This window comes from Cucumis melo, chromosome 8 (genome assembly GCF_025177605.1).
Source record: "Cucumis melo cultivar AY chromosome 8, USDA_Cmelo_AY_1.0, whole genome shotgun sequence".
Classification (NCBI taxonomy): Eukaryota; Viridiplantae; Streptophyta; class Magnoliopsida; order Cucurbitales; family Cucurbitaceae; genus Cucumis; species Cucumis melo.
Genome location: NC_066864.1, coordinates 4,893,114 through 4,905,913, shown reverse-complemented (window position 1 = coordinate 4,905,913; position 12,800 = coordinate 4,893,114). Strand labels below are relative to the sequence as shown.

The 12,800-nt window shown below is 34.1% G+C and overlaps 3 protein-coding genes and 1 non-coding gene across 7 annotated transcripts; 2 read left to right on the top strand and 2 right to left on the bottom strand.

The window, feature by feature from the left end:
- Positions 1-2,723: 2,723 nt before the first annotated feature.
- On the bottom strand, positions 2,724-2,805 carry TRNAS-GCU (transfer RNA serine (anticodon GCU)). The gene has a single exon. It is a non-coding gene; the product is annotated as a tRNA-Ser (tRNA).
- Positions 2,806-3,476: 671 nt separating this feature from the next.
- On the top strand, positions 3,477-6,814 carry LOC103484936 (uncharacterized). 4 transcript variants are annotated; one of them, XR_007823136.1, is made up of 8 exons: positions 3,477-3,881; positions 4,238-4,279; positions 4,924-5,039; positions 5,240-5,345; positions 5,494-5,547; positions 5,790-6,049; positions 6,234-6,367; positions 6,519-6,814. XR_007823136.1 is itself a non-coding variant. In XM_008442334.3 (6 exons), the coding sequence occupies exons 1-6, from the start codon at positions 3,612-3,614 to the stop codon at positions 5,946-5,948; spliced, it is 747 nt and encodes a 248-aa protein (XP_008440556.1). In that variant the 5' UTR covers positions 3,478-3,611; the 3' UTR covers positions 5,949-6,150. The 4 variants fall into 4 exon arrangements, 1 of the variants encoding a protein (XP_008440556.1); XR_536803.3 differs by having other exon boundaries at positions 6,234-6,814; XR_007823137.1 differs by having other exon boundaries at positions 6,208-6,814.
- Positions 6,815-6,962: 148 nt separating this feature from the next.
- On the top strand, positions 6,963-9,470 carry LOC103485341 (uncharacterized). Its single transcript, XM_008442892.2, has 2 exons — positions 6,963-7,570; positions 9,024-9,470. The coding sequence occupies exon 1, from the start codon at positions 7,163-7,165 to the stop codon at positions 7,562-7,564; it is 402 nt and encodes a 133-aa protein (XP_008441114.2). The 5' UTR covers positions 6,963-7,162; the 3' UTR covers positions 7,565-7,570; positions 9,024-9,470.
- Positions 8,265-9,239, bottom strand: LOC103484938 (transcription factor bHLH131). Its single transcript, XM_008442336.3, has 2 exons — positions 9,015-9,239; positions 8,265-8,898 (listed from the first exon to the last, which is right to left on the bottom strand). Exons 1-2 carry the CDS (start codon positions 9,237-9,239, stop codon positions 8,440-8,442), a joined length of 684 nt encoding a protein of 227 aa, XP_008440558.1. The 3' UTR covers positions 8,265-8,439.
- Positions 9,471-12,800: the final 3,330 nt, after the last annotated feature.

Sequence of the window (12,800 nt, the reverse complement as noted above, 5' to 3'; positions counted from 1 at the left end):
TTTATGCCATAGCATTTATTTTGAAATAGTTTGATGTATATCTAATAACCAAACTTATACCATTCTTAAAGCATACAATTAAATCTACGTTTCTTCATTGTCTTTAGATTTTTGTCCTTTTTTCCTATTCGCTAAATACAAAATATCTTAGTGTTCTCCTACACACAAATGCATCTATAGTTCATTACTATATCCTAACTATCGTTTTTTATTTCCAAAAAAGATAACTTTTAAGTGTCATTCTATATAATTGTAAGGACTATTATTTTTATGTCAAATACTTTATTATTCAAATCAAATTATATTTGCAAATTGAAAATTCAAATTACACCACACAAAATTTAATTAAAACAAAATTCAACCCCAAGTAGTGGAGGGTATGACAACTTAACCTAAAATATATATTTGTGTTTACTTTTGAGGGGATTCCACTTTCCAAATTGACAGGGTTGGTCCAACTTCGCTCTTTGACCTTTACTTCCAAAAATAATAAAATGGGTCATAATTTTTATTCAAACCAAACTATATGTGAACAGCTGACTTTAATTACATGTATAGACTTCGCAATTGCTTTGGAAATTAACTTGTTTTGCTTACACACTAGGACGAACAATTAATTAGCATTTACCAAAAACAAAAGAAAAATAAAACTTAGTGAATTTCAATTATGTATTTTAAAAATATATACATACTCAACATGATACTAGTTTACTATAATATTCGATTTGCATGTATCAAACGGATCTTACAAAGTTGAAGTGCATATTATATTTTACATAGCATACAATGTACGTTAAGAGCATATATATATATATTACTTTAATTGCTAAAGCTAATAATTGACATGTTTATGTGATGTTTTTTTAAAAAGATGTATGAGAATTATTTTCATAGACAAAGCTAAGAAAGATACAAATAATTAAAAAATAAAAGATTTTTAAATGGTAGTAGTTTATCAGTTTTTTTTTTCTTTTAAACATTATTGTCGTTTAACTTAGCAATATATATTTATCAGTTGTATTGTAATCTTAGCTTGTTAATATACAAAATAGGAGTGGCCGAGTGGGGTGCTTCACAACAAGCAAGCTAAAAAAAACATTATTCGATTATATAGTTTGTTTAATTTGGCTAGTTTTCCGAAAAAGAATTTAGAATCATTAAATTACTGTAAAAAAATCACTTATTTTAAAATTTTGAAAATTGGTAGAATAAAAAAGGTAATAATATTTTGTTGATTTTTCTATTTTTAACAAATTTTATAAAAAAAATTATAAAAACACAAAATTATGAAGAAAATTTTAAGCCATAAGTTGGATAAAAGGAAAGAAAATTATCTTCTTTTTTTTTTTTTTAAATATTAAGGCAAAATAAAGTAAAATATGTTGAAATTCTTTTAATTCAATATAAGAGTTAATTTTCACGACCAATTATCGAATAACTTTATTCAAAAACTACTCAAATATATAATTTTAACTCGATTGGAATAATTTTTGTCATTTTAAAATCACTTTAAATATTTATTTGTCATGTGTAAAATTTTTGTAAATTTTAAAAATTAGGTTTATTAGAATACAGGAGAACAGAAAATTCTTCTAATAAACCAACCCTTTTTAAAATGAGAAAGTAATTTTCAAAACGTAATCAAAACAATTAATTTATGAAGTGGTGAGATACTTCAAACACTATCATTTAATTGAAATAATATTTATTATAATTTAATATGGAGTTGCCGAAAATATAAGGAATAGACTTTTGAATATATTGCAATTTGAGCTCTTAAAAAACCTAAATAAATAGAGGTGTCAAGTGGACAGAGAATAAAAAACCCGAAGAAGGACGTCAAGTGTCCAAATCCAACATAATTGGAGAAATCAAATTTCGAATAAAGCAACCATCTCTGCATCTCATGTAAATAATATAAAAAAAAAAAATACAAGTATAATTGGAAAATTAATACCTCCAGCATAATTATAATGCTAATTAATTAAAATACTGATACTTTTCTAAAATATAATATATTAATAAGTGATAAAATAAATCCATACATCAATTTTTTTTTCTTTCCAAAATTGGTTGTCAATTATTTGGAGGTTAAAAATAGGATTCTCAAATTTAACAAAAATAAGAAGAAAATTCAGAGAGGGATTATGGTTTGGAAATTTGAAAACAAGACACACAAATTAAACCAACCTTGACTTCCTCACCTTTTATTTATTTTTTTCCTTCGGGTATTGGCTTTCTTAACTTTTAATAATACAAAATATAAAAAATGTGTTTACATCCATGGATTAAAATTCAACGAGAATCATTATGATTAAGAAAGGTTTATAAAAATTGGAGCTAAATAAATAATGAACACGTTAAATGCGGGGGAGTGGGTCATTAAATAAGGAAGGGGGAAGGGAAAGAGGTAGTTTGTGTGCTTGGTCTGACGGTTGGACGCTACGAAATGCCATAATTGACCCGGACTTGTGCGTTCCCAAGGGAATAGCCTGGTCAAAAATTTGGCTCTTTTTAAAAGTCAATTTTCTCAAGTCCACGTGTCCTAACGTGAGTTGCGATGCGACATAGACGATTTTCCGCGAAGCTGACTTAGTCGCTCCCTGTCCCACGTACCACCTGCCTAAGACTGTGACAGATAAATTCCGAGGAAGGTACCGCCAGCCGCCTCATCAAATTCCTACTAACACTAACAAAATAATAAGTAAAAAGGAAAAATTCTTCGTCGCCTGAGAGATTCGAACTCTCGCGGGGAAACCCCATGTACTTAGCAGGCACACGCCTTAACCACTCGGCCAAAGCGACGCTTGTTGACATCACTTCGTTTTTTTACTATAAATACTCATTGTTGCAGTTTTTGTATATATATATATATATATATAGTCAAAGTCAAAGAGAATATATATAAAACCACTAAAAGGGTTTGAATTTAGAAGATAGAGATAACTTGATTCTATTTTTATAATGGAAATACGAGGTGGTGTACATCTACTTTTCTCTTTACCATATTTTTATGATTTTTTAAAAGCGTGAAATAATTTACCAAGGGAGAGGTGATAGTGTACTATAAATCTGTAATAGCTTTGACAACAATGAAAGCATGAAAAGCACAATATCATAACAATGGGAGATTGTGTAAGATTTTAGAATGCGAATTAAGCATTATTATATTTTGAAAATTATATAAATTTGGTACAAATTGTACAAAATGAAAACAATAATAATAATCGTGATGCAACAAATTTTAATTCCTCAAGAAATTTTAGAATAAAGCCAACGACAACAAATCAACATGGACATAAGTAGAATTTCAGTTAACAATGAGAAAGCAAAGAATTTAAATTTCTCATTTAGTCTAAAAAATTATAAAGAGTTGTTGTATTCGATGAATAATTTGTATGGTAGTTGCTGTTTACAAAGAATGGCAAATGTTGAAGATTAGATTAAATTCTCGAGAGAGGGTTTGGAGTTCCAATTAGCTATAATAAAGCCAAAGGCAAAAGAAACCTTTATTTTTGTATTGAAACGACGTCGGAGATGGTAGTAACCAAAAGGAAAGGAGATTGATTCGCCCTCATCTCTTGTCCGGAGAGAATCGGAGGTTTCATCAAATGCCTGTGGCAATTGCAATTGCGGCAGCGCCAAGTTTTCGTCACTTCAAGAAACTTAAACTCAATACTCGATTATCTTCCTCACTGGGCGCCATTCATCGAGAGAGGAAAGCTATGGTCGCAACAGCCAGTAGCAGTAGCCGAAATGCTGGGGCATACACCACCATTAAAGAGATTGTAAGATTCGAAAAAGAAATCAAGAAGAGCAAGTTCATCGCTATCGCTGGCCCTGTCTCCAACGAGCAATCTGCCTTCTCTTTTCTCTCCCAGGTGCTTTATGCTTTCCAAATCTTAATATTTCTTCATTTCTGATTCTCATGGAGGAATTTTCGGTTTCTATTCCTGTTTACCCTCTCTGCTTTTCTGAGTGTTTGTTGAACGTAGATGGTTTTGATTCAATTGGTTAGGCTGTAGATGATTTTGATTCATTTGGTTAAGCTATCTATGTTCTTGTGAAATTCGTAATTGCAAATTGGACTATGACATTCGCATCGCTCTTTTTAATTAAAATATAGTGGAAATTTTGGAACTTTACCTCAAAATGCGTCCTTAGATCTTTTAGAATAAGATTGACACGTTTGTGTAGAGTCCACTAATCTGACATGCATTGTTGTCCTGAAACTCAGGTGCGGGATCCGCGAGCTACCCACAATTGCTGGGCGTATCAGGTGCTTGGTTTTTGTCTCTTGGTTGGACATAGTTAGCTGTATGTTTTAGTTGTTTAAGTTTTTGGAGAACACATATTATGGGGTAGTTCGTCATCCTTTACAGAGGTGTCGTGTTATGTTCATCACGTGATCTGTTGAAAGTGTAATGTAACAGAATTTATGCTAAATGGTATGATAAAATAATACAATGGTGAGGAAGATGCTTCAGTTAGTTTCTATTTTACATTTTTATACTATGTTTATCCCGTTAAATTTGACATTTTGTTGCTGCGAATGTGAAATCAATATCTTTCCAGTCATTCCTTTTTTTTCCCTAAAGTTCCCAATACTAGAGTCTAGAGAGTTGGAGCTAGTTTGAATCGACTCAATAAAAAATATTTTTCAAAATTTTCATTTTTTTTAAAACTTTTTTCTGATGAAATTTTTTTAAATTATATTTCAAAAACTATTTTGAGTTTACGTCAAACACTCTAATTTTTCTAAAATAACTTGTTTTTTTAAATTAAACAATTGAAAATGTATTTTAAACACTACTTCAAGAATCAAAATGAATTGTTCCAGTTTTTTGGTTAAGAGTATTCCCATGAAGAGATTTTGGGAGGGGGCCAGGGCATAATACATTTACTTCTCATGCCTCATTTCAGGTTGGAGATCAATATAGGTCTAATGATGATGGCGAGCCATCTGGTACGGCTGGAAAACCAATTCATTCTGCTATTGTTTCTTCAGGTATTGACAGAGTCATGGTGGTTGTGATCAGGTATTCTTTTTGCAAATGATACGTACTTGGTTGAAATATATTTTTCAGGATCTATCTGTATGAATTTTCCTTAGGCAAAATACCAGCAAATTGGTGACTTAGAGTCGTTTTGTTAATGCTTCTGGTTGATATGAATACGTATGCTTGCCTTGTGCTATACCTAACGTCATCTGGTATTTTTTCCCTCTACCAAAATTTAGGTATTTTGGAGGTATCAAACTTGGCACTGGGGGACTAGTCAGGGCTTATGGAGGAGTAGCTTCCGAATGCCTGAAGAGTGCCCAAACATGTGTTGTGAAATCTAAGGTGTTTCTTCTTTACCTTAATATGTGTTTTCACCCTTTGCTGCTAGTTTTACTCGGAAGTTTATTGAAGCAAACTAACTATTAAATCATTTTCATTTGATTTAAATATGAAATGTTGTTTTTGATAAATTGGGTTCCATTTCTTTTAGGTTCCAATGGGTGTGGAGGTACCATTTGATCTTTTAGGGGTCTTGTACCACCAGGTAAATTTGCTAATACGATTGAGAGTTCACGGTTTTGTACCTTGGGCTCCATTGTTTCTGCCTTTTCTTTTCCTTAATCTAAGTTCTTGTGTCATTGTCCTTACTGCTTTTACTTTTAGAGTGGTGATCGTTCGGCTCCAGCAATACATGGTTTTACAGTTTTCTTGTGCACTGCATGCATTCTTCAGACGCAATTTTTAAATGGAGTATTCTAAATCTGAAATCTCTGTTGATGTTTGCAGTTGCAATCTTTTCAAGTTGAGGACATTAAGCAGGATTATGACAGTGGTAAAGATGGTATTACTATGGTGACATTCAAGGTTGATTTCGATTGTGTTGAGAAGTTGGAGGATGCTATCAAATCTAACTGTAGCCGTGAATTAGTCTTTTACAAGCGATAAGTTATACAGCTACTCATTGTACATGAATGCAGAGAAGGGAGGTACACATCAATATAAAGATGAAATCATGTGCGCATACAATTAATGGTGGGTGGTATGAGGTAGGTGACTGATGGCTTTGTACAACTAGTTACATTGCAGAATAACTTAGAAGTCCTTTGTAAAATACATTTCCCATACTAATAAATATTGAATTTGTCCACTTTTTGCTTCATTTTTTTGTTCCCTCATTAACCTATATGCAATACTACTGGTGTAGTAACGTAGAAGCATCGTATTTTTCAGAAGCACGCAGCAGTAAGTTCTTATTTAATGATGATAACCATCAAGGAACCTTCGTCAATTTGGACTTGTTTCATTTGATGGGAAGGAATAATTGAAATGCTGCTATGGTGGAAATCGTGTTGGGCTGCCTAAAGGTATATTAATTTTGCTTCTTTCAACCTTCATCTGGTTAGAGTCCCAAATATAGCATTACCGATAGGCTAGTGGAAGCCATTCTATGTTTGAATGGGAGTTTTGAGTTGAAGAAGAAGAGATTTTGATAGAAGCCATTCTGTGTTTGAATAGGACATGGATCTTGAGTGTATTTACCAATCATTGTACTTGTGCGAGCATTGAAGAACCAATAGAAGATGTTTGAGTAAGTTTAGTTAAGTACAATATGAACCAAATGATTGAAGACCACGCTTGATTGGAATGAATAAAATCCAACTCACTAGAAGTAATAGTGTAAAGAAAACGATTTTGGAACTACAGTTTGGTTTTTTGATTATGAATTGCTCTCATCCATATGGAAAAGGACATTGTGGCTGATATGTCCAAGTTATTGAAAGGTTAGGCGATTGTAAACTCCTAGTTTATCACCTTGCTAACCACGATTTTCTGTAACAGTCTTCCTATTGTGGTTCAGAGTGGGAAACGTTGTCCCGACTCCCAATTATTGTGTTAGTTTAAGTGCATAGACCCAACATTGAAACAATAGAGCTCATATTGTATGAAAAGGCACTTCTATTAACGCTCAAAACGAGAAGATACAGTAAGGCCTTCATTGTAGATAGAAAGCTTATGACATGAAAAGGAATAAAAACAATATATAACGGACAAACACAGAAGTATGCAAAACCCACCAACAATGGTAGATCATAAATATAAACCCCAATAACAAAACTAGAAGACAGTAGAGTAGGAGCTGCAATGCCTTTAAACTTCAGATGGTTCATTTTGATGGAGGTGGTGATGAGAAAGGAAAGGTCGGCAATGGCATGGTTGGTGGTGTGGTAGGAACTAAGGGAATTGTTGGTAATGGTGGCAAAGGAGGTAAGGTAGCCTTTGGCAAAGCTGGTGCTGAAGGCAATGGAGGCAGTGTAGCTCTTGGCAGGGTTGGCATCGGAGGGAGTGGAGGCAGAGCAGCGTTTGGCAGTGGTGGCACTGTGACCTTGGGCAGAGGCGGCAGTGGAGGAATTGGAGGTATAGATGGGAATGGAGGTGGAGCTGGTGGTGCATCAAGAAGGCGACGAGAACTAGCAAAGTTCACGTTGATGCTTGCCAATGACAAGGACACGAATAATAATAACTTCAAGCAACTGTTGAAAGCAGCCATGGTCTTGAATTAGAAAGAGGCAAGTTTTTACCAATCCTATTGAACTTCTATTGAATCTATTTGTTGTTTGAGTTGAAGGAACATTGGCCACGATGGATATATATAAACTTGAACTTTGACTGTTCTTGTGTTTGATGGGATGTAGTTGGGGAGAGAAGAATTAGTTCATCTTCTCAACAACACAAGACCCTGTTTAACCAGACCTACCAAACCTCTTTTGTAAAGAATAAACTTCAATTCAACGAAAAATTGATTTTAAGAAGGTTAAAATCATTGTCATATTCAAAAATTACTTAAACATGTCTTTCATGGTTTAGAAATGGATGTTTGATTTTACATGGTTAAACCTTAAATTGGTTTTTATATCATCCAAAACAATGTCAAAAAATTATTTTAAAAATGACAATGATTTTAATTGTTCTAACAACTTTCAAACATATGTGATATATTATCATGAAATCATGGTTGATGATTTTGGTTTTGACATATTTCCTTTATTAGAAAACACTTTCCTATTATATATAATTGAATCCTAGAGATTATTTTTTGGAGACTTAAACAATTTCCTCCACTCGCATCTTGAAAAATTGCATTATAATTCAAACCTCAATTGCATGTTTCTACTCGAGGTTGATGGGAAAATGGGCACATCGGATTTTTCAAAAATAATCTGTAATATCAATTTGTTTTTTCATTCAGTTTCATTTACAACATAAGAAGAAAATAAAAAGTCAGCAATCACGTATAATCGTTCTCAATTATGTCCGGATATATATGTATGAATTAGAGGTTGGATGGTTTCCCATAAAGGCCATCACAATTCACAATTGACCTCTAAGTACAACGGGTAATTATGTTTACTTGAAGAAAAACAAGAGATTTTTTTTTTCAAGAAGCCACCCCGTTAAAATTGTTATCTGTTGAAGCTCGAGACTGCCAAACATTTCTGGGTTTTCTAGCAATCCATGAAGGCCTCTTCATAACAGCCTCCAAAACTCTCTTAATCCCACCATGTCCTTCTTTAGGGCCTTGAATCCATAGAGAAAACTTGTTCCTTCCACCCACAGTCACCATTTCAGCTCTAACCAGCTTCACTTTCATTGTTTTCAGTGCTTTGGCCAATTCTGCCATGATATCCTGCCTGTCCTCGCAGCTCATTACAGCCTTCACCATCCCTTCACCACCATTACATTGTTCTAAGGTCAACCTATCTGCTCCACTAGGTATCCCACAATCTCTGAACTCACGATTGGCTACTCTCTTTTCTGATACAAGCTTCTTAAGCTCCTTCACTCCACGGATTGTCTCAGAAAGCACAAAAGCCTTTTTCAGCTTACTCTTATCCGTCTGTGTTTATATACATAAACCATTTTCTTTAAGTGTCAATATAAAGAAAGTTTAATGATTTCAGCTTAAAAATAAATCAACTGAAGATAGATTTTTGAGGGGAAATTTGGACTTACTTTGGATAGGCTGGGAAGGATGGCACGGAGGGTGGCATATTGGCCACTGATTCTGTTCCTTCTATTCTGCTCTGCCAAACGGTGCTTCACGGCTGCATTTAATTTAGGCTCCTTCCTTGGAAAGGAAGAGATTGGGCAGCTGTAAGGGTTGATCATTGGAGCTTGTGCTTGAGGATAGATTTGATGCATAGTTCCTGAAGTTGGGTAGCTCGGGATGGACTGCATCACTTGTTCAGACTATGAAACAACGAATGTATATTGATGGTGTAGAAAGATATAAGGTTCACAATTATCAAAAAGGAGAGGGATAGTGTTCATTGGTGTAAAGTATGGCCATTGATGTTTTCTATATAGAAATATTCTCCATTTTCAGAGATAAGGAATTAATTGTTATATTTATTTGTGGTGAAGGATGATTATGTGATATCCAATCTCATAATTACCATTTACTATGCATTTTGATAATGATATGATATGGAGACTAAGATTGCCATTTGCTCATAATTGCTTTATTTATTTATGGTAAAAGATTTTGTAATTATAATGATAAGATACGGAGACTCAACCAAATCACACATGAACCATCCGCATGACCAGAATTTTATGATAATGCCCATAATATTATTGTCCACATTTCTCCACACTACTCGAGTTCCAAATCAACAACTCATTACAGATCCTTTCAAGTTCTAGAATACGATGACATGACCAGAGCCCCTACCCACCACATTTGTAACTTAATTCTTGTCTCCACCATACTTCTAAGAATTATCCTTCTCGTAAAAATTAGGAGTCAAGGATCTTGAGATAACTGATAACCATTATATAGTCGGTGTGCTTCAAATTCGGTTGCTACTGCTCCTTGGACAATAGTTGTTTTATTGTATTTTTCGGATTGCAAAACTGCAACCTAAAGGATGGTTCAAACGAAGCACAGAAGTAACTTGTCTTTAATATTGTCGGGAGAAAATTATTTGGTCTCATGGCTAACATCAGCCCAAATCAATCCAATAATGTATACCCTTTCTCAAGACTACATGTTAATTTGGATTTAGAAATCTTTGGAGAAAAGGCATGGTATCAAGGAATTTTCGTTTAGAGAAATATTTGAAAAAGATGGCTGTTAGGCTGTTCTTGGGGGGCTTAAAGTTTTTTGTTCTTTTGAAATATATTCCTTTCCTGTTTCTTATCCAGAAAAATGAAATATATATTTGAAAAGAAGAGAACAATATACGTCCATTAAATTTCGATCGAATAATGTGTTGTCAACCAAAAGATCAAATTACTCCGTTCCAGGAGAATTGTCACAATGAGGTTCTTTCTATCTCTATGACTCTATTCCAATAAAAGTACTTCATTGAATGAAGGGAACTTTAAGAAATTACTACCACAGCATTTCCCCCTGAAATGATTAAGCAGTACTACAGAAAGCTAGAGAAAATGCAATACAAAAATCTATACGATGTCCACAACATACAATAATATTCTGCAACATGCCTGTACTTGCAAAGGATTCATAATAGGGAATCTGGTCAGACTTTAAAATCAATGAACAAAGGCAAACCAACACATTGAAAGTTCAGAAGCTTCCTGCTAAATCCTCTCTTATGGTAAAAAAGTCAAAAGACTAGGAAACTTCTGTGGAACAATCCACTAAGTTCGGAAGGAGATGAATAGATGGATCTAATTATAGATGGGTCTAATTAAGCAAGTGATCATTAAAGTGGATTACTTTCACATCCAATAAGACTACTCTGGATAGTAACATTTGTAATAACCACTAATAACCCTTCGATTCTTATTAAAAGGGAAGAAAAAACAATAAACGAGAGACGAGAGTTGGAGAGAACTTACAAAGCGAGGACCACTTTTTCTTAATTCAAGAAAGAACTTTTCATTACTATTTCACCAGTCTCCGACTATACACAAAAAAATTATGAATGAACAAAAATCAGCACTCTAACCTTATTTTCTTTTCTATCACTTCCAAGTTTTCAACATCAAAGATCTGCTAAATCAATGAAGATATCATCATCATCCAAGTAAAATTTCAGCTCGCTAAATTCCCCGACGATTCCGTTTTCCGAATGATCAGCCATCAACAATGTATGTCTATTCTCAATCTCACTTCTGTTTTCTTCCCCAGTTTCCACCATCTCCACATCTGAAAGTTCCCCAGCAGTTCTTGACTGCTTAATCTCTTGCTTTGCACGATCATCTTCGTCCATGGTAAACAATTTCTCCTGCAACTTTTCACAAAATTCCTTAATATTCAAATATTCTGAAGTGTCCTCATGGTTAGCAATCACCCTTCTCCGTTGTATATTATTACTACCAATATCGACATCCATAAGATCCTCAGTTTTACAAGTTACAGCAATCTCACTGTCAACATCGATCTCTTTATTTTTATCATCCATAACCGCTATTGATTCATGAGAATAGCAAATTTTAAATAATGCTAGACTTAGATTATACTGCTCTTTCCCATCCACCTCCGTAGCCTCGGGTAATGGTCCTTTAATGGCGACCGCATGGAAAGCCTTTTCACAGTTCTGGCACCGTAGACAGCAGTCGAGATACGCAATCTCGTACTCGAAGAGATAATAGCAATACGGACAAAGCGTCCAAAAGCTCTCCACTCTGCTCTTTACATTGTCAGGGACCTCTTTCCTTTGCCGCCTAGCTCTTCTACCTCGTTTCATCTTAGTCTCAATAGGCGTAGGGTTCAAACGAGTTACTGTTTTACAAAGTCGAATAGCAGAATACGGAGGATGAAAAGCAAAATCCAGTAAGCGGTTTTCGAGGAGGAGGTCGGCGGAGAGGGTTTGATCGTTCCAGAGATGCTGGTGACTACTTCAGCGGATGAAGATCGTTGGCCAAGAAGCTAGATTTTATGATTCTTTCCGAATGAGTATGGGAGAATCTCACTTAAGGGCAACAATGGGGGATTTGAAGAGTGGATAAGGTCTTGCAGTGAAATCTTTTTAGAAATCCGCGGCGGTGGAGGGACGAACGTTAAGCGGCGGCGGAAGGGTGTTTTAGTCTTTTGGTTTGGAGTGTTAGGTTTCTTGGAATGCAATCTTCTTAAGTTAAGTTTTAACTCCTTCGGTGTGATTCGGATTTAGGTTAAATCTGAAGACAATTTCGCGCCAATGCCGTATCATAACATTTCAAATTCATATTGCATGATACCTTAGTTTGTTTCAACTTCCACCATCCTCTCTTGAACAAAAAAATCTACAATATCTTTTATCGTTCTCTGGCCTACACAATTACCAAATTATTATTTTGGGGTTTTTCCAAAAAAAAAAAAAAAAAAAGAAAAAGATCATTACCTTTTTGTAAATATTATATCAATTTTTGATAATTCTCCTAAAATATGTTACATGAATATTTTTTAAAATCAAATTATGATTATTATTATTATTAATATTTACCATGTTACAAACGGTTGTATAACATAAGAATTGTAGCCTAGAATGTCATATTTAATGTTAACTAATTAACTTGAGTCTTGAGGGCTATTAACATATATTTAATATTTAATGTTAACTTGAAGATTCCCAAATCCCTAATTATAGAAACTCAACGCATGTTGTTTACATACCATATTTGGTGCACCGTTCCTTAATGTTATTTATTATCTTTTATTTTCATGGCAACTTGAACTAACTCAACTTTGGCATATTCATTCTATCGGAGTTCTAATTTCCTGACTCCACCAGTCCACCGGTTGAATTGGCAAAATAATGTTTATTTCCATAAATGAAACATTTCCATTTG